Here is a 21,059-nt window from a genome sequence, read left to right as displayed (position 1 = left end):
AAATCAACCCTTGCTGGTAAAATACATTGTTAGGCTACACTTTTCGAAATCTTCGTCAGGATGGTGGACGACCTAAAAGAGCATAAGAAGTAAAGCCGAGCGTACTAGAGAAATAGCAACAACATGTATGTAAAATAACATGTATGTAAAATAAGAAACAGGCTAGAAAACCAAAAAATAAGGCCAAAAAATAAGAACCAGGCCAGATATCCAAAAAAATAAGATACAGAAACTAAAAAGAGAAACAAAATACTGAAAAATTCTTAAATAATGGATATCAATAGAAAGTAATGTATTAAGATATGGAACTGAATGAGGGCTATTAATTTAAAAAACAATCTTAAAAAGGCACTGATATGTAACCTGAAAAGCTAGAAAGACACGAAAAAAGTAATACTGAAATATTGTAGAAAATATGAAAGACAAAAACATATATATAGATGAACCATTGACCAAAAACAAATGAATCCGAATTTGCCAGGGGAAGTATCAGACCATGGGCTGGAGGTAGACTGGTGAGATCAAAACTGGCTGTCGCACGAAAGGTAACATTTCGTCGGTAAATCTGTTAGAGGTCCAGGCGCAGAGGTTGTGGTATACGGTGTTGTATCTTTCTGAGATACAAGACTGGGGTCAAAGGTCATAGTTAAGGCCTGGTCTTTTCCTTGCCTGCAAACGTATTTGCCACTCAAGTTCCCTCTTCTCAAGCAGCGAGTTGTGGTCCCCGCCTAGTGGGGATTTAGGGATATGTTCAAGAACATGAAATTTGAACGTATTGTGTCCTAGGTTCCTGAGAGCATGCACTGCCAGCTGGTTTGTCACTTTCAAGTATTTTAAGTCATGCAGGTGATTTGCTATCCTTGTTTTAAGGGAGTTGACTGTCTTGCCAACATAGAAAGCATTGCATTTGGTACACGCTGCCCTGTAAACCACTCCTGTGACATTGCAGTCACCTCTAACATTAGGTGTGTAGTGTCTCCTGCCATTGGGGCAGTAAAAGCCTGTGGCACCGCTCATGTGTCTACAGTAGTGGCAGGGAGGCTCACTGCAGGCAAAGGTACCAGGGTTGTCAAGTTTAACTTGGCAGGGGTGTTCCAGAATGTCCCTAATGCTTCTCCCTTTTCTAGCTGTGAAGGAGGGTTTCTCTGGAAAAATGTGGCCAAAAGACCTGTTATTTGTGATGATGGGCCAATTGTCCATTACGATCTGGATGATGTCTTTGTAGTCCATAGAGAAGTCCAGGATGCAGTTGAACTGGAATCTAGTTTCTGGGGTGGTCTGGATCCTGGTGTCAGTTAGAGCCCTATGGGCGCCACGTTGACGCTGGCTGATGATGGGATTGAGGATCCTGTTGATTAGCCCTTCTGAGTAGCCTCAGGCTAAAAAGTCCATTTGTAGCTTTCGAATGTTGGTCAAGAAATCCGTCAGGTCCTGGGAGACTCGTGCTATACAGATCCCTTGTGATTTAATCACGCTCACCTTCTATTTGAAGGGGTGCATACTGGTGGTGTGCAGAAAAAAGTTTACCCTATTGGGTTTTTGATAGAGGTTGTGTGTTAGTGTGGTGGAGCCTTGTTTCTTCCTCAGGTAAAGATCCAGAAATTCGATCTCCTCTGTACTTTGTTTGCTGGTGAAACGCAGTAATGCGGTGGTGTTGTTGATATAAATGAGGAATTCCTCCAGTTCAACTTGGTTACCCTTCCAAACCAGGAAAATATCGTCGATAAACCTGCAGTAGCACGCTATGTTGTTAAAAAAGGTGGAACCATATATGTGGTCCTGCTCCCACTTCCTTAGTGCCGTGTTTGCCAAACTTGGGGCCATAGCCGCTCCCATAGCGATCCCAGTGCTCTGATGATAGTAGTGCCCATTGAAGTGGAAAAAATTGTTCTTGAGGAGTAGGGAGAGGAGCCTACCCAGGTGGTCCACTTCCCCTGGTATGGCCATGTGGTCCTTCATGTAGGCTTCAGCCATGGCTGCAATGCAGAAGTCATGTGGGAGTTCCGTGTAAAGGGACTCCACATCGATGGTGACGAGTATCCAGTCTCTGTCTATGGCTATGTCCTTGATCTTGTTGAGGAAGTCCATAGAGTCTAAAATAAAGGACCTATTGTTTTCTGTGAGGGGTTTTAGGTGGAAGTCCAGGTAGAGAGCTATGGTTTCCATGACGGAACCTCCGCTGGCTACTACAGGTCTATATGGAGGGTCTGCCAGGTTTTTGTGTGGCTTTGGTATCCCAAAGAACAGGGGAATCCTCGGGTGGTGGATGGAGAAGAATTCTGTGAGCCCTTCGTCAATTAGGTCCATATCCTCTAGCCTCGAGATTTCTGTTCTGATGTCCTCATAGGCTGTCAGCACTTGGTTGTGATCTATGCTGTCATAATACCGGTGGTCGTTGAGCATACTGTGGAGCTTGTCATTGTAGGAGGTGGTGTCTGTCACTAGTATCCCCCCTCCCTTGTTAGCCTTCATGACCCTTCTCGAAGGGTCTGAGCTGAGTTGTCTGAGGGCTGTAAATTTTTCCTTGTTGGTGTTAAAAATCCTTTTCTTCCTCCGTTTGCATAAGAGAGACCTGATCTCAAGTTCACACATGTTCTGAAAAGCTTGTATGACCGGGTTGGGAGGGGGGCAGAAGTTGCTTGGTTTTTTGAATATAATAGTCGGAACAATCTGATGGTCCTGAGGCTGGTCCTTTTTACCAGGTTGGTAGAAATATAGCTTTAGCTGAAGTTTCCTCGTGAAGAATCATAGATCTATTATCATTTTTGGGAGACTGGACCGACCCTGAGGGACGAAAGTGAGGCCTTTTTGCAGCACCTGTAGCTCTAATTGGGGGAGTGGTGTTCTGGAGTGGTTCCATACCGTGGAGGTTTTGAGACCTGGCCTCTGTGTCTTCTCTTTTCTTTCAGGGTGGGTGGTTGCCCAAGAAATTTCAAGTCTCTCTTGCCTTGCCAGTTGTGGTTCCTCCTCCCCAGTTGATACTGTGGGAAGTGTAGGGGTGGTGGGGCGCAGACTCCGGGAATGCCGGTGACTCCACAGATACAAACTTCGAGCCTTACCAAGACAGCCAGACCCTCCCTCAGGATGAGCATCAAGACGACCCACAGGGACCCAGAAACCCCACCTCAAGGGACCCATTCGATAGATGTCTGCTCCCCACCACCCCTACACTACACATTGTTAATTGATATGGCAGCTGTATAAAAGGACTGTGTGAGTGAGCTTTACTTTTTTACTCTGTAAAGGCTTGCAGCCGAGGCGCTAGGAGAGGAGAGACAACTAAAACGTTTTTATTAAATTCTTATTTTGGAAAGTAGAGCTGTTTTCACTGGTCTTTTGTGTGGTTTCAGAATAATGTTTTAGTACAGTTTTATAAGTTATTTATAGTCTTGAGGTAGCTAAGGTGTGTTTGAGTTTGTTTTATTGGCAATGTAATTTTCTGATTTTGGTTGTTTCTTTTTTCATTTGTATTTTTGTATTTTCTAAATTTGCTACATTTCATTTTTTTTATTTGTACAAGTACAGTGATTTTGTGGAGTTTGTGAATTTTTTTGTGTTTAGTAATGCTTTTTCATTCCTCTGAATGGGGCTGAGTAGTAGTGATTGATGGTGCAGACACACTGATCTCAAATGCCTGTTGGTGCAAGCAAGTAGAGGGTTGCTGAACACTTGCTGATGTAAACAGACTGGTGACAAAAGTATATTTTACTCAGGCTCAGATATATGTTTTTATCACATCCCTTTATCAATGTCTATTTTAAGCTACACACATACACAAACACATCTAAATATTTTACCAGAATTTTTATTTGCCTTTTAGCATGCATATGATCTGCCATGGAGTTATTAAGGATTTTGGCATGAGCATGCGTTCTCACAGCACCTTGATAGGTGTCCTGCCACACACATTGCTATCACAGCAACACTGAATGTGTATTAGGACTGATTTGTACCCACCCCACGAATCACCCCTGAATGATGCAGGATTCTCTCCAGATCCTTCCCCCAAGGAAAGTATGCATGTTCTGGGCATAAAGAATTCATGTTCTGGTCATTCTTTCCTCCATTCCTGCCCAGCTTTCTGGTGTCAAACTCACTAATCAATGTCAGGTCCCAGTGACACAGATGGGTGCCCTTTCTCTGCAACACTTGGCTCTTATAAGTCTGTTCCGGGTTTTATAGCAATAATATAGGGTCTAGAATTGAATGAGTTCAGGCTTTGCTCCTGTAATTGAATCTGTATCCCTCTGTGGACTGGATTCCAAAATAATTTACATTTGTGGTGGCATGCTTCCCCAAGCATTCCTGTAGTACTCAATTGTGTTGGAAGGGCTCTGAGATTTCTCCTGAAGTATAGACAGATGAATTCCAGAGCCCTACTCCAGATTCCATAATATAAATCAGGCATGTAGTACAACAGAACTTAGAAAAGTTATATTAACACTGAAAGCCAGTATAAAGTCTTTAAGTAACACCATGCCCCTTTTAAATGAATGGGCTTTTTAGCATAGATTGGTGCTTATTATTATTAATACTGTAGGCAGGAACTGTAGGAAACCTCAATAGCATGTAATTCCCATACCTACACTGAGGTGGAGCTGTTCTATAGGCTGTGTGAAGGCTGGCAGAGTAGCTCAGGGTCTCATGCATGTGTGCTAGTGTAATATTGGAGCAACTCCTTCCTTTTCAGGGAAGAGCTCCTAACTCTGTATTTCGGAAAAGTTCAAAGTATACTTTCTTTGCACAGCATCCCAGCATGCCCACCATACCCATAGTAGGTTATTAGGTTTCACCAGTGAAATGGCGTTTTTCTGTTTTTAACTAATATCTGCCCCACTCCACCCATAAATATTCAAGGACCAAAAAAAAAAAAAAACTTCTAAAACTCAAGTTTCCTCAGCAAAATGGCATATTATTTGCAGAGATCATACCATCTTAAAGAAATGTTCCAGTCTACACAATGTAACCAGCAATTGCTGCTGCTGGTTACAGGTTGGCATAATGGTTAAGGTGTTTATCTTACAAACACAAGGTGCAGGATTTGATTCTCACATGGGGTAATTTGCTAGGCTTAAAATGGCCCACAAGGGAAGTTAGCCTAGTACTAACCTACGAATGTTTACTGTAGGAAACAGCTATTAGCTCCTTGCCACAGTTCTTACACTGTGTTATTTAAACAGCCACAGTCACAACATAAAGGCTTTCTAACAGTGCCTGTATGTTAAAAATGAACAATGTAACAATCAATTGTGCTACTGTTTTCACACACTATCATGCTTACCACAAATGTTTTTATGTTAATGAGGCCAATCTACTGATCAGCTCTTCTTCAAAAATGTGGATTGTGCTCCTTAACAGGTGGTGCCACAGGTAATTGTTCCCTTTGCCCACCCTTGTTACAGCCTAATTTGTTTTATTTTATTGTGTTTGTGTAGAATACTATTCTCAATGGACGGTTTTTAGACTTAGCCCTGGAGCATTGTCTGCTTAACTGACTTGTCCAAAGTCACACAGTTAGGCAATGGAGGCTGAGATAATCAAACCGTGCACCACAGGAAACTGCTTGTCAACAGCTCCTTAATCCACTGTGCTAAATGCCACACTTGCTTTGATGCCCTCCCTGTAATGTCAGGCTTCACACTGTGTACAGGATAGAATTTTTACTTCTTCTGCATGCATTTTCACACCTAATAAACAGGTTGCATTGTGATATTAACTGCTGTGGGAAGTACTAGCTCTAGCAGTCTGTCAGCATTGAAACTGTAGCAAAGCAAATATTTGCAGTACCAGCTCTCACTTGCAGGTGGAGCTGTGGGATCAATTGGCTTTGGCTGAATTTTAGCAGTTATACTGTAGGCTCGGCAGTTGTCAGATTACACCAGGAATAGCTAATCAGGTTCAGTAACTCAGGGGTGGTGGATATCTCTTCCATTTACAGCATCACTGCACCATCCAGTAGAGTAAAGAGATGTCTGCCTTCCACCCACCCAACCCAGCATGATGTAGTACTACAAGAAGAGTTGGAATTTAGTGTCAGGATAGAGATGCAGTTCAGGACTACAGATAGTGCTACAGGATGCCAGAGGCTCTGTGCAGTAGTACCACGATTCTCACTGCTGCAGTAACCTTTGGGTTGTATCCTGCCAAGGATGGATCTATGTTTAGTGACTGAACAGAATGTTAATCAAGCATCCATTGATCATACCTAGACCATTGAAAGTTCCTTTCCTCAAAAGGCCAAATGATCTTAAAAAAAAAAAGCTCATCGTATGATCATAGTTGGCCACCATCAGGGGAACAGAACTAGAACATCCTTACCGGAAACAAAGGGATAAGGAAACCTGCCTTTTCCCCACTGTATTGGGGTCTTGGAGATGGTATATATAATTAGCAGGGGGTGTGGGGGGCACAGCATTCCACAACAGGAGGATTCGATAAACACCAGATCCTCCTTATGTGGGGGGCTGTGCCCCCCACACTCCTCGCTAATTATATCTACCAATTCTGGATTGCACTACAGTGGGGAAAGGGCAAGTTTCCTTATCCCTAAATTACTGGTAAGTACGTACTAGTTCTATTCCCATGATGTTGGCCAACTATGATCATACGATGAACTTTTGTATGATCATTTGACCTTTCGAGGGAAGGAACTTTTGATGGTCTATATATGATGAACAGACGTTCGATCCCCAAACATAGATCTGCCAAGTATGCAGTAGCTGACCAGCTTTCAAAAGCTTTCATCCCCTGCAGCACTGTCACTCTGCCTGTTTATAGAATGAGCCATTTTGCGAGGGAGCAATTTATTCAGAGCTTCCTTGTGCCTGGCTTGGACACCTATGACTGCAAGACTTGGATTGCTTCTAAAACCATCTGGACTTGCAACACTGATATATTTTTTTTTGCAGTTTCTCTGTTTCAGTGATATTTAATATATCATGTATACATCCGTAAACATAAAGTACCTTCAACCTTACCCAATAGGAGTTCAATCTTATTTACTGTTTTCTTACAAATGTTTCTTTTATAGCATTCTCAGAAGATTTAAAACCTCTGTACAATGGTGACTCTGTACTATCGATCTCTAATGTATATACATATAAATATGCATTGTATATTATACTATGTTGATATTTTACTGTGCTTATGTTTTACTGTATAATTTTTACTAACTGCTTAATTGTTACTATGTCTACTATGTTTTATGGGGATTTCTCCCCGTGCCCCCACTGAAAATGGGCTCCTTGAGTCCAGTGGACCTCCCCGGTCATCAAACTGGAAATAAATAAATGTAATACTTCTGTGCTGCATTTATTTATTTTGTTGAATTTATCACTGTTTTTCAGCCTGCACTTGTTAAAGATACTCCATCTGTTTGTTACCGTACTGCTCTTAGGTTGTTTTAACAGTATTCTGTAAAAGCTGTTCTGAGTCTGCCAAAATGTTACTAAGTTTTGCAAAATTTTTTATGTTATGAACATTTCTCAGGGTTAGTAAATGTATTTCCAAGGATTCCTTAATATTGCAGGAATTCTTACTTCTGTTCTAACACATTTGTCACTGCACTTGAGCTCAAAGCTAGTTGTTTTTATATTAAGAGGGTTATTTTGCACTCTGGTAGGAGCAGAGAGCTAAATTAAATCCATCCAAGGTGGGAACTACTGGTCAATAGCTTATCTTGTTTTCATCTGATTGGCCTAAGGGTTTAACTTTAGAAAAGGTTTTCATCCTGCTGGCATAAAAGAATTACATGTTTTGTAAGATTGTGCTAATTTATTCAGAGCTTCCTTGTGCCTGGCTTGGACACCTGCAACTGCAAGACTTGAATTGCTTCTCAACTGTCTAGACCTATAAAGTTGATATATTTTTATTTTGCACTTGCTCTAACTGATTCAGTAATATTGAATACTTCTGTGCTGCACTTATTTATTTCGTTGAATTTATCACTATTGTCAGGCTGCACTTGTTAAAGAAACACCATCTGTTTGTTACTGCACTGCTCTTAGGTTGTTTTAACAGTATTCTGCAAAAGTTGTTCTAAGTCTTCCAAAATATTTCTAAGTTTTGCAAAGTTTTTTTGTATATTGTGAGCATTTCTCAAGGTTAGTGAACTTATTTCTAAGGATTCCTGATATTGCAGGAATTCTTACTTCTGTTCTTGCTGCTTTGCTGGAGATGGTCTGCACCCCCCAGGTTTTCAGATACTGGCAAAGGCTCTTTCCTTCCCCATAGTGCCTTTTTTAGGTAATGTCAAAACAATAAATGTTTTCCCACATAACAAAATCTAATTGAGACAAACTCAGAGTCATGCTGCTTAATGTTAGGTGCTTAAACATGAAACTGCACTCTCTGGAAGCAATCCTCATTTTAGAGGATGCTGACATCTGTGCAGTTACTGAGACATGGTTCAAGGCCGCTGACAGCACCACAGCTGTGCAAGACTACAATGGCTTCCATCAATTCAGACCTCAAAATGAGCATGGAGGAACCAAAGGTGCAGGTGTATCCATCTTCATTAAAACCAAATACACTTCAAGACTGGTCAAACAGCATGACTCTCTCAAACTACTCCATGTCAAATTAACTATTGGGAAAGTACCATACCGTATCATTGTTAGCTATCAATCCCCCACCTTTAACCAGGATAAGCACACCGCCTACCTCAGTTTACTGGAATCTCTCACAGTATAGCCCAACACCTTAGGCATGAGAGATTTCAACTATCCTTTCATAGTCTGGGGGACATCCACAAGCAAAAACATGCTTGCTCAGAGGTTTCTGAACTTTGGTAACACAAATGCTCTGGAACAGATAGTCTGCACCCCCACTAGGGGCTCTATTGTTGTGGACATAGTACTTAACAACATGGGGGGTCATTGTACTTCCATTAACCATTATGCCAAACTCCCACCCTTCCCCCATGCATGATTCCCACCCTGGTTATATCAGAGCACAAATCAGTCTCGTTTGAAGTAACTATTGGAACTGACACACTCACAGGAACAAATATTATAAAAAACTTTACCAAAGCTAACTACAGCGTACTAAGCAATGGTATAAAAAGCTTCATATCACCCACAATTTCAGACATGAATGATCACTATGCAGAAGTGTACGCAAATGCCCTGTACAAACACTTAAGTGACTGTGGAAACTCTATTGTACCTGACGCAATCAAAACTAGATCTTCCCGTAAAAACAAGCCACCATGGTGGACTTCAAGTATAAACAGATTATTTAACAAGAGGAAGAAACTGTTGTCCAAAATCATGAGGGATATCACTCTACAGTGGAAGAGTTCCTTCCTAAGCATAAACAAGAAAATCAGAAATCTTGTAAAGTCTTCTAAAGCAAATTACTAAATTAAAATCCCATCTCTAGTCAAGGATAATCATAAGTCATTCTATAACTTCATCCAAAGTCTAAAAGGGAATGCACCAAACTGCTTGTAAATAGGATCACTCATATTACACTGGAAGATATCGCTAACCTGCTAGCTGACAGATTCAGTGCAGACTTCACCCCCTATCCCCACCTACCATATCCCAAAGCATACCTGGCACCAGCCCTCTGCCTAGTATCTCTAGAGAACAGGTCATCTCTGCACTTGCCAAGGCCAAAACTACAGCCACAATGGGACCAGATAATATCCCATAGTGTTTACTAAACAATCTAAAACATGACCTAGTGGACCCACTTGGCATTCTCTTTAATCATAGCTTGAGAACTGGCTATGTTCCTGCAGAATGGAGAACAGCAACAATAATCCCCTTGCACAAAGGGGGGCCATCACCTGACCCTGTGACCTACAGACCCATAAGTCTAACCAGCCACATCTGCAAGGGCATGGAAAGAGTTATCATGGACCTTATCAACAAGGGCATAGGCAACCCCCAAAAGCTGGACCCAACCCACTTTGGCTTTGTTAAATGTAGATCATGCTTATTAAACCTGATGGACTTTTTGTGAATGCCACCAAAGCCATGGACGAAGGTAAGAGTGCACACTGCCAATCTCGACCTAGCCAAGACTTTTGACACAATTCTCCACTTTGGCAACATTGAGATACTCTCCCTCTAGGATGGTACCCATGCCCCTCATGGACAGGGGTAGTTGGTGTTGATCACAGATCTGCTCTGTTCTTAAATTCATTCTGTGAACTACCCAAAAAGAACAAATGGGGATACTTAGGGTTAACATAGCCAGGCTTGTAAAGGCTCTAGGGCTACTAGCCTAGTAACCTCCTATGAATCTATAAATTTAAACAGTCAGAGTGACTAAAAATCTTCAGTACTTTCTTGCAGCCTTGTGCAGATGCATGTCTGAAGCTCTTCTGGATCAGCTGTAAACCTAAAGTTTCCTGTATAACAGCTAAGACCCCATTTGGGGAACCCTTCCACACAATTTTTTTATTATTTGAAAGATATTTTCTATTTGCAACTAAGTTCTGTCATAATTGCAATACAGCTCTACCATCTTTTCAGGAATGTCGATCAGACATTCCTGGAATACCTCATTCAAGTTTTACAATTGCTTTCCAGCCACTAGGTTGTCAATTTATGCCACAGAGGCTTTTTTTATCCAGTTTGCAACTGAAATGATATGTTTTATTTATTTGAAAATATACTTTTGGGTAAGAAGATGTGTGTTTTCATATAATGCTTATGTACACCTTGTGACAAGCTATTTGTTTATTTTACTGACAGTTGCTTTTAGCAAAAGTGACTATGTTTTCTTTGCAGAAGTGGATTGTGTGCTGCTTGTATAATTGTTTGTGAGGAAACTGAAAATTTTGTAAGGCTTATGCACTGCTTTGGTGGACTAAGTGTCAACTTACCTTTCGACCAGTCCCTTTTACCACAGCACAGGCAATCAGGCTACTTCTCAGCTACAGCATGGGTACTTAACCCGATCCTGCTGTTCCTTCCTGCAATGTACCTAAAAAGAAAAAACAGTTAAAGCATGAGCTGTTGCTTTTAGTGCATGCTCAGCTCAGGGTAATTGACTCTGCAGTGGCCATTTTTGGTTCATCAGACCACTTACTGGTTTCCTTGAATTCCTTTGTTGTAGCCCTGTCGGCCAGTATGGACCAGGAGTAAGACACATCCTCTTTGGCTATTCCAGTGTCTGATGTGGGCATATTGGAACCCATCCATTTTAGGTGCTGAAGACAGATGGGGGGGTTCACAGAGTAGCTGGAGATAGAGACCTCTTGCTCAGTTGAGATTTCCTTCTCTGTCTTCAGCAAAAGATGTCCCCAGAGTAGAGAGATAGAAGGTTAATCATTATGACTACAAGGAGACGGTTTGTTTGTTTAAAAATTATGCTATTACCTTAGCTAGGACGTTGTTACAGGTATTCAATTATGGGTGTCAACTGCCTCATCCTATTTCTTATTCCTCCACCATGAAGGAAGAGGATGTTTGTTCTGAGGATTCTGATGTAGACAGAGGCATGGTTATATCACCTGAAGTCTCCATAGCTCAAAACTGTGATTTTTTTTTTCGATAGCGAGGCAGAATTTGAACATATTGTGACTTTCTCCTTTATTGAGACTGTCTCTAGACTGAATGATATCTTTGCTTGGTGACAGGTAGATGTTCCCCCCAGAATTGGGCAGATACTATGATTTATTAGAACAAGAGTCCCTGCATACTGCAGCCAATCCTCTTATTCTGTGAGCCTGGGAGGATGCTTTTAATGCTGCCTGCAATGCTCGTGACTCTCAGCTATCAATGCCAAAGAAGTCAGATAAATTGTATAAAGTCTCTCAGACTAGCAAGTATCTCTTTTCTCATCTTAGAGCAGGCCCAGCAGCTATCTCTTCTACTGGTCCTAATGTGAACAAGTGCATTACCACCCCTAACCCCATTCCTGGTGACAAAGATGGTAAACTTTTTGACAGACTGGGTAAGTGATTCTTTTCTTCCTCGACTCTAGCCTTTAGAATTCTTAACTATCAAGGATATATGTAGACATTTATCCTGACATGTACCTATAGTTTGAGAGAAGGTTCTGCTTCCCATCCTCCTGAAAGTAGGCCTTACTTGAATCAGATTTTTCCTAACTTCTCTCAAATTTCTAAACATGCCTTTTAAAAGTGTGTATGATTGCAGTGATAATGTCTGTAGGGTTTCTACATCACCTATAGTCTTGAGAAGATTTGTTGGGTATGTAACCAAAAGTTTTGAGATGACTTAGTGTGTAATCTTGAATTCTTCTGTGGATATGGAGGTTTTATATGGACAATTTACTATGCAAGTGGTCAAACAATGGGATGAGAGAGGTAAATTAAAGCATGGAGTTTGTAGGCTTTTTCAGGTCCCCAAGTTCTTTTTCCTCCAAGTTCTCTTCTGTCTTTTAAAAGCAAAACAAAGGTGGTGCCTCCTACTAACAGACAGACACCTAAGAAGAAATAGCAGGAGGAGTATAATGACAACTCTAAAAAGAAAGGAACTTTTCCAAAAATGGATCAGGTCCCCTCCTCAGAATGACTATGCCAGAAACCAGGTCACTTCCCTCCTCCGTCCTGCCACAGCATCTCTTCCTCTTTCACAAACCCTTGACTAAAAATGCTCCCTTTTGGCAACAAATTGTTTCAGACAAATTGGTTTTGAAGATGATTCAAGAGAGTTGCATTTGGCAATGGATAAAGAAATCTACTCCTTTCAGGGGAATGCCCCCCCTTACCCTCCCAATCAAAAATAATTGTTTCCTTCAGTGTTCCAACACACTTTAGGTGCAGGAGTCTCAGAGCATTTTACTGCAGATCAACCAGGAAAAGGCTTTTATTCTATAATAATTCTGGTTCCAAAGAAGATGCATTCATGGAGACTAGTTTTGTATCTTTCTTCTCTCAATCTTTTTGTAAATATTCAAAACTTTATGATGTTGACCATTAAACAGTGTTGACTCTAATCTCTAATCAGAGCTTTATGGTAACTTTAGACCTCAAAAATAGTTACCATCACATTCTAGTAGCAAGCAGCTTCAAGAGATTTCTAAGCTTTTGCGTCTGGGTCACATTTTCAGTTCTCTGCATTATTCTTTGGGCTGTCCATTGCACCAAAACTATTTACAAAGTGTCTAGCCCCAATAGTGGCCCACTGCAGAATATAGTGTAGCCACATTTTTTTCCTTTTTTAGACAACTCGCTTATTTGCGCTGAGTCTTTTCCCAGTTGTCAGGGCTGTTTAACCAAGGTGTCTTTCTTCCAAGAACATCTGAGATTCCAAATGAATTAGCAAAAATGCTCCCTCCCTCTGTAGCATGGAACTGTGTTTCTAAGTCGCTTAGTAGGCACTCTGTCTCAAAAGGCTTTCCTTCCTCAAGAGACGGTGGATTTGTATCTGGAAGTCATTAAATTTTCTCATCAGTCTGGAGCTACTGCCACAGAATTTCCCAGCATATTAGGCCTTATGCCATTTATGATTCTTATGATTCCCTTTTGTCAGGTTACATATGAGAAATATTCATTGGTGCCTCAAAAGCATGTGGACCCAATATTTTCATCCCCTGGAGCTTCAGATTCCAATCTTGGGCTTTATCAAGTCAGAACTACATCAATGGAGGGATCAGATGTCTCACAATCGAGGTCTACCTTTTTCTTCCCCAACCCAACACAATTTGTACTGACCAATTCCTTATATTTTGCTTGGGAAATAGTTTCATTGGGGGGTAAAAGTGCAAGAACTGTGGGTCAGTTCAGACAGATCAGAGTGCATCAGTGTTAAAGAAATGTTGATTGTCATTCATGCCATAAAGTCTCAGCATTAACTCTGAGACCCAGGCTCCCTTCAAATCATAACAACAACACCAGTGATGTGATACATAAACAGGGGAGGCACCAGGTCTTATCCTCTGTACTGGCTGGCAGCAGTAGCTTGACAGTTAGCTCTAAAGCACTCCTGAATACTTCAAGCTTCTTACATACTGTCAGAGCAAAACATTGTGGCAGACATGCTAAGCAGATCCTGGTCAACTCCTCACAAGTGGAAACTCAATGAAGATGCCTTCCAGGAGTTTACCCATATGTGGGGAACACCTCATGTGGATCTGTTTGCCACTGAATAGACAAGCTAAACTGATTCTGTTCCAGGACTCCCAACAGGTAGGCCTGAAAACAGATCCTCTTTCATTTCCCTGGTCTGAGTGTTCCGATATGCATTTCCACCCTTTCCAATGATTTCCAGGGTAATTCTAAAGGTTTAGAAAGACTCTCCAAAAATCAGTGTGGTGACTCCCATCTGCCCAGGCAACATCAGTTCTCCTTTCTTATGGAATTATGAGGCAATATACTGTAAGCTTCCTCGTAGACTGAATCTACTACTCACACAAGACAAGGGGAATTTGATACACCACATCAAACAACTTCAACTGACCAGAAGAAGTAACACAGTAGGAGGTATCCGACCAAATAATCCACCAAATAGCTTCAGTAAAATACTTTAATTCAGAACTTGTAAAATAACGAAAAAATACAAAAGGTGAAATCGAATCGAGCGCTTTCGCCTGAGTCAATGTCAGGCTTTATCAAGATGTTCACCTACAATAGTTATTTGACTTAAATAGTGTAACCACTTGCCTACCCACAATAATTAATTCAATCAATGTGTTAATTGTCAATTGGAGATTACATTTAAAGGTAAATGTACCCTTAGTATGGAAGCTTTGCACAACGTTTACATTCACAATATTTCTGTTATGTATTTATATTGTGAGACCTTAAAAATAAGATAAACATAAAATGAACATACAATAATGTAAGTGTATATGTCTCTGTGTACTATGTGAAACGTAGTCGATTATTAAGTTGATTATTAAGTTATTAAATCAGGTAACCATTCATATAAAATGGGTATATGTAAACCATAGCAAATATGTAATAATATCAACATTGTATTTAAATGAACAAGATAATTCTAACTTCATACAAAAGTGTGTGTACTACCTAACTATGAAATATAATGTGTCAGTATCATAATTAGCTGCAGTAAATAAATATATATATATATAAATATGTAAAAAGTATGTAGTGTCAACCAATTATATAATACGTACATTTTAAAATTGTAGTGAGTATTTGTAAAATGTAAAATTGTTTGTTATAAAAAGTGTTTAAGGTCAAATATAAAAACTAACATGTAAGTTAATAAATGTTAATAACAATATTCATATAAATATGTAAATAAATAAATAAATAAATATAAATGACCTAATCACATACCTTAAGCAATATGTTAATAAGCATATAATCTTATAATCCATGAAGTAAACTTAAAAAAATGGAAGTACAATGATTGAAATTAGTCGTATGAGTTAATTATTCCATACAAAAGTAAGTAAAGATGGAATACCATTAATAACCAATCCAATGTAGACAGATAAAAAATGTACATTAATAAAATGGTTGAACAATGTATAAAAACATTTAAAAAAAACCTGAGTGATACATGAACTGGAAAGGTCTATAACCTCGCTCGTCTAATTTTCAATACACTACTAATACTGATAGTGTCATTTTTTATCTGTCTACATTGGATTGGTTATTAATGGTATTCCATCTTTACTTACTTTTGTATGGAATAATTAACTCATACGACTAATTTCAAACATTGTACTTCCATTTTTTTAAGTTTACTTCATGGATTATAAGATTATATGCTTATTAACATATTGCTTAAGGTATGTGATTAGGTCATTTATATTTATTTATTTATTTATTTATTTATTTACATATTTATATGAATATTGTTATTAACATTTATTAACTTACATGTTAGTTTTTATATTTGACCTTAAACACTTTTTATAACAAACAATTTTACATTTTACAAATACTCACTACAATTTTAAAATGTACGTATTATATAATTGGTTGACACTACATACTTTTTACATATATATATATATTTATTTATTGCAGCTAATTATGATACTGACACATTATATTTCATAGTTAGGTAGTACACACACTTTTGTATGAAGTTAGAATTATCTTGTTCATTTAAATACAATGTTGATATTATTACATATTTGCTATGGTTTACATATACCCATTTTATATGAATGGTTACCTGATTTAATAACTTAATAATCAACTTAATAATCGACTACGTTTCACATAGTACACAGAGACATATACACTTACATTATTGTATGTTCATTTTATGTTTATCTTATTTTTAAGGTCTCACAATATAAATACATAACAGAAATATTGTGAATGTAAACGTTGTGCAAAGCTTCCATACTAAGGGTACATTTACCTTTAAATGTAATCTCCAATTGACAATTAACACATTGATTGAATTAATTCTTGTGGGTAGGCAAGTGGTTATACTATTTAAGTCAAATAACTATTGTAGGTGAACATCTTGATAAAGCCTGACATTGACTCAGGCAAAAGCGCTCGATTCGATTTCACCTTTTGTATTTTTTCGTTATTTTACAAGTTCTGAATTAAAGTATTTTACTGAAGCTATTTGGTGGATTATTTGGTCGGATACCTCCTACTGTGTTACTTCTTCTGGATTATTGGGACGGAGTTCGTTGTGTTTTGTAACTTCAACTGACCACCTGAATGATTCTGTGTTGATACTTTATAGTCGATGTCAAAGTAAAATACAGATCGATACAGAGGAAAAAGTGTGCATCACTGCACACAATTTCAATACTCAAACTCATTCCATAAGAATTACAGCTTACAGAAGGAAGATAGATTAAATTAATAATTTAAAAATACTAAAAATAGAAATCAAAATAAGATACTAAAATAAATACAGTAAAAAAAACTGAAAGCTTTTTACATCAGAAACAAAACCAAAATACAACAGGAACAGACTTATTAGAAATATAAGGATAGATAAACAGCACTATAAATAAATAAAGAGGCAGATATGTAAAAAAACTTACCCAACAATATATGCCATAAAGTTACAGTTTACAATTTTCATAGTGCAGATAGAGATGTATAAAGTGAGCTTTGTAGAGAGTTGTGTAAGTAACAATGACATATTACACATAAATAATGCTTTACCCATTTAGCGGGTTAAACTACGGGTTTGTTGTTCAGCAGTCTGATAGCGTGTGGGAAGAAGCTGTTATGGAATCTGGATGTCCTGCATCTAATGCTTCTGTAGCACTTCCTTGTTGGCAGGAGTTTGAGCAGTCCATAAGCCGGATGGTGTATATCCCTCAATAGTTTTCTAACTCTACCATAGCAGCTGTTTGAATATATGTCCTGTATGGATTGAAGGTTGGAGCCAATGATTTTTCTGGCCTGTTTGTTAGTCTCATCCAGTGCCTTCCAATCAGCTTGAGAGCAATTTCCATACCAGACAATGATGTTTTTTGTCAGTACGCTCTCAATCGTGGCTCCTTAGAAGGTAAGTAGGACCTGTGGGGGAAGGTTAGCTCGACGATGTCTCCTAAGGAAGTGGAGACATTGTTGGGCTCTCTTTATAAGGTAGGAAGTGTTTGTGGCCCAACTTAGGTCTTGCAAGATATGTACCCCTAGGAATTTGGTGCTATTTACTCTCTCCACTGTGGCACCATTGACGATTATAGAGGTGCATGGCTTATTTTCCTTCCTAAAATTGATGATGATTTCCTTTGTTTTCCCAACATTTAGTGCTAAGTTGTTGTCAGTGCACCAAGGAACAAGTTGGTTCTCCTCCTCCCTGTAGGCCTCCTCATCTTCCTTCATGATAAGGCCAATTACTGTGGTGTAATCTGCAGATTTGATGATTCTTTTTGACCGATGCTTAGCTGTGTAGTCATGTGTTAAAATTGTGAAAAGAAGTGGACTGAGTATGCAACCCTGTGGGACCCCGGTGTTTAGGGGGATGCTGTTTGAATGATGTTTTCCAGCTCGAGCAATCTGTGGCCTTTCCAGGAAGTCAAGGATCCAGTTACATATTTTGTTTTCTATGCCTGGATTATTCAGCAAGACAGCAGTTGCTGTGAAATTACTGTATTGAAGGCAGAGCTGAAGCCTATGAACAGCATGCGTACTTAACAGTCCTTATTTTCCAGGTGGTCCAAGGTGTGATGAAGTGTTAAGGCTATGGCATCTGCAGTAGAATAATTTGGCCTGTATGCAAATTGTAAAGGATCAAATGTAGCAGGTAGGCAGGATGTTATGTGATCCTTGACCATTTTTTCAAAACACTTCATCACTACTGAGGTAAGTGCAATTGGCTGGTAATCATTTAATGATGATGGAGATGGTTTCTTGGGCAGAAGGATGATGTTTGTTGTCTTGAAGCATTTGGGCACTTCTTCCTGGCTGGGAGATATATTGAAAATGTCTGTGAAGACTGATGCCAGCTAATCAGCACAGTTTTTAAGTAGCCTCTCTGGGATCATATCTGGACCAGCTGTTTTGCCTGGGTGAACCCTACATATGTTCCTGCGTACCTCTTCCAAGTTGAGGCATAGTGATGGCATCTGCATTAGTGGGTAGTCTCTTTGGTGAGATTCTATTTCATTCCTTGAATCTACTGAAGTAGATAAATATAAAGTAGCTAGGCACCTCTTTCATGAGAATGCACAGCAGGTACTGAAGAAGGCAAGAATGCTTGCTACTAGAAAATCATATATTGGCAAGTGGAAGAAATGTTAAGTGTATTACTTAGCCAGTGACCAGGGACCCATCAAGGATTTTGTACATCTACTACTTAACTATTTGTGTGCGTTACTATTTCCTGGCCTATTTTATGTCTCTATAAAGGTAGAAGCCATTTCAGTATGCCTGCCAATGGATTCTCTCTCTTTCTTCTCAGTTTATTATCAAACAGTTCCTAAAAGGAGTTTTACACATGAGGCCTCCAAGTAGACAGGTTCTTCCTCTTTGGGATCTCAGTTTTGTGCTAAAAAATCAAATCATGCCACCTGATGAACCTGACAGTCAGGCTGACTTAAGATTCATTTTTGGAAAACTACTCCTGTTATTGCTGTGACATCTACAAGAAGAGTGTCTGAGTTGCAAGCTGTCATGGTGGGAGAACCCTATCTGTTTTTCCGTAGAGACAGGTCACTCTGAGCACAAACCCCTCTTTTAAGCTCAACATCATTTCAGAGTTCACATTGAATCAAGCCATCACTCTTGTTTTCTATCCTGATCGTGAAAATAGGAGAAAAGATTCTACACACACTTGATGTGCATTGGCAACTCAGGTTGACAGAACTAAGTCCTTTAGTAAAGCTAACCAGCTATTTGTTTCCTATCCTTGGACTAAGAAATACCAGCTTGTATCTAAACAGACTTTTTCTAAGTGGTTGCTCCCTCCTGTTGTGTTTTGTTACTCTCACAATGGAAAATCCAACCCAGGCAGTGTTAAGGCATGCTCCACTACAGCCTTAGCTTTTACAATGGAATAGTGGAAAGAAATGGACTCTAGAAGCATTCTAGAGGCAGCAACTTGGTCCTCCATCCATACATTTACAAAGCAGTACAAACTGGATTACTTTTCCAGGTCCAAAGCAGGCTTTGTCAGGACCATTCTTCAGGGGCTTCTGGATTCTTATCCTTCCTCCTCCCAAGTTGGATAATCTATGGTAGTCTACCCATAGGGTACCGAAGCAGTGAGAATGTTGAACATAGCAAAACTGTGTAAGTTGCAGCAACTACCCACTATGCCTCCTTCTTTTGTGTAGTTTTTGTAGGATATCATTTTCCTTTTGTTTTGCTTTTCTTTATATCTTGGTTTGCTCAGGATGAGTACCCATTTCTGTTGAAGGGCACGAAAGTTCTGAAGATGATTTTGTCACTCTGGGTTTTTATATAGCTTCCTGCAAAAAAGGGCTCAGATTATAAAAATCCACAGTGACAGTGTGGGATAGGATGAAACCTTTTGGAATTTGGCCATTTACTGTATCTTTGGCAGGATGCAACCCATGGGCTACTGCAGCAGTGAAGAATTCAAACATCTACTGTTAGAGGTAAGTGCAGCTTACACAACTGTACTTTTTGGAAACATGGTGTGTGTGTGTTAAAAAGTGAATTACTTGACTGAATTTGTAAAATATTAGATGCTGACAATGCTTTTTATCTGAGCAGAACAACAATGTATCATGTTTGTGCACATTCTACGACACAAATGACTATTTCTATTTTGTGACATTTGCTGTATTAAAAATGTGTATACTTTTTCACAGATTACCATCAAAATTCCTTGCAGTAAGAATTTACAGATGAATTTGCCCATAGTTATTGGTTCCATTCCTCTGTCTTCCTTTCAGCAGTCGGACATTCAAGTTGAACCATTCAGCTCAATTACCAAATGAAGGTAACTATTACTAACAGAAATCACACGGCAAGTGCTTTTGCTCTTTAGGATGAATATTGAGGAAACATTAATCCTTTTTCTGTACTCAAAACATATCCAGTTTTATAGAACATAGAGCAAAGCAGTAGATTCTGGATTGTCTAACAGAAACTGTAAAATGCAGTCCAAATGAATGTTGTGTTTTCTTTAGGTACTGGAATAATGGGTTTTAAATAAAAGGTATTTTTTTTTATTCTACAGTAGTGAAATAGTGTCTTATGTAAGCTGTTCTGAATCTTTGCAAGCTGTTCTGAATCTCTGTTTTGCTGTATCTAATGGTAATTTAAAACAGAACTTTTAAGTTTAGGCTGTTCATCACCACACTGTGCAATTTAAAACAGTCCTGTAAAGGTGAGAAAGATCCGATACTGATGTTAATTTAGACTGATAAAGCTGAAACCAAATTAAGGGGCAGAATGGCAGATGGGGGGGGGGGGGCAGGAGAAATAGGCAAGGACACAACAAAAAATTTATTGGATCAGAGTTAGTAAGAACAAATACACAGAAAGAAGGACAGATAGTAGCATGAGGATAGAAGAGAAAAGGCTTAGTATATTCATAGATTAGTACTAAGCTAACTGGCCTTGTGAGCCATTTTAAGCCTAGCTAATTATCCCTTGTGAGACTCCAACTCTGCATCTTATGTTTGTAAGGCAAACACCTTAACCATTAGGCCACTCTCCCAACCCTGTGGGTAGTATAGTAGGAACACATCAGACAAGAGGAAAG

General features: G+C 39.2%; 1 protein-coding gene across 1 annotated transcript in view; it reads left to right on the top strand.

Annotated features, from left to right (window-relative positions):
- The window catches only part of LOC122795805 (arrestin domain-containing protein 3-like), a 566,617-nt gene extending 546,326 nt beyond the window's left edge, over positions 1–20,291 (top strand). The window contains exon 6 of the mRNA XM_044064143.1: positions 20,161–20,291. Coding sequence (XP_043920078.1) covers positions 20,161–20,289 — 129 coding nt within the window. The 3' untranslated portion in view covers positions 20,290–20,291. The remainder of the gene's footprint in view (positions 1–20,160) is intronic.
- The last annotated feature ends 768 nt before the right edge of the window (positions 20,292–21,059 follow it).

Source organism: Protopterus annectens, chromosome 2.part2, assembly GCF_019279795.1.
Source record: "Protopterus annectens isolate FY-2018-M chromosome 2.part2, PAN1.0, whole genome shotgun sequence".
Classification (NCBI taxonomy): Eukaryota; Metazoa; Chordata; order Ceratodontiformes; family Protopteridae; genus Protopterus; species Protopterus annectens.
The sequence above is the reverse complement of the archived record's forward strand: the minus strand, read 5'-3'. Positions and strand labels throughout refer to the sequence as shown.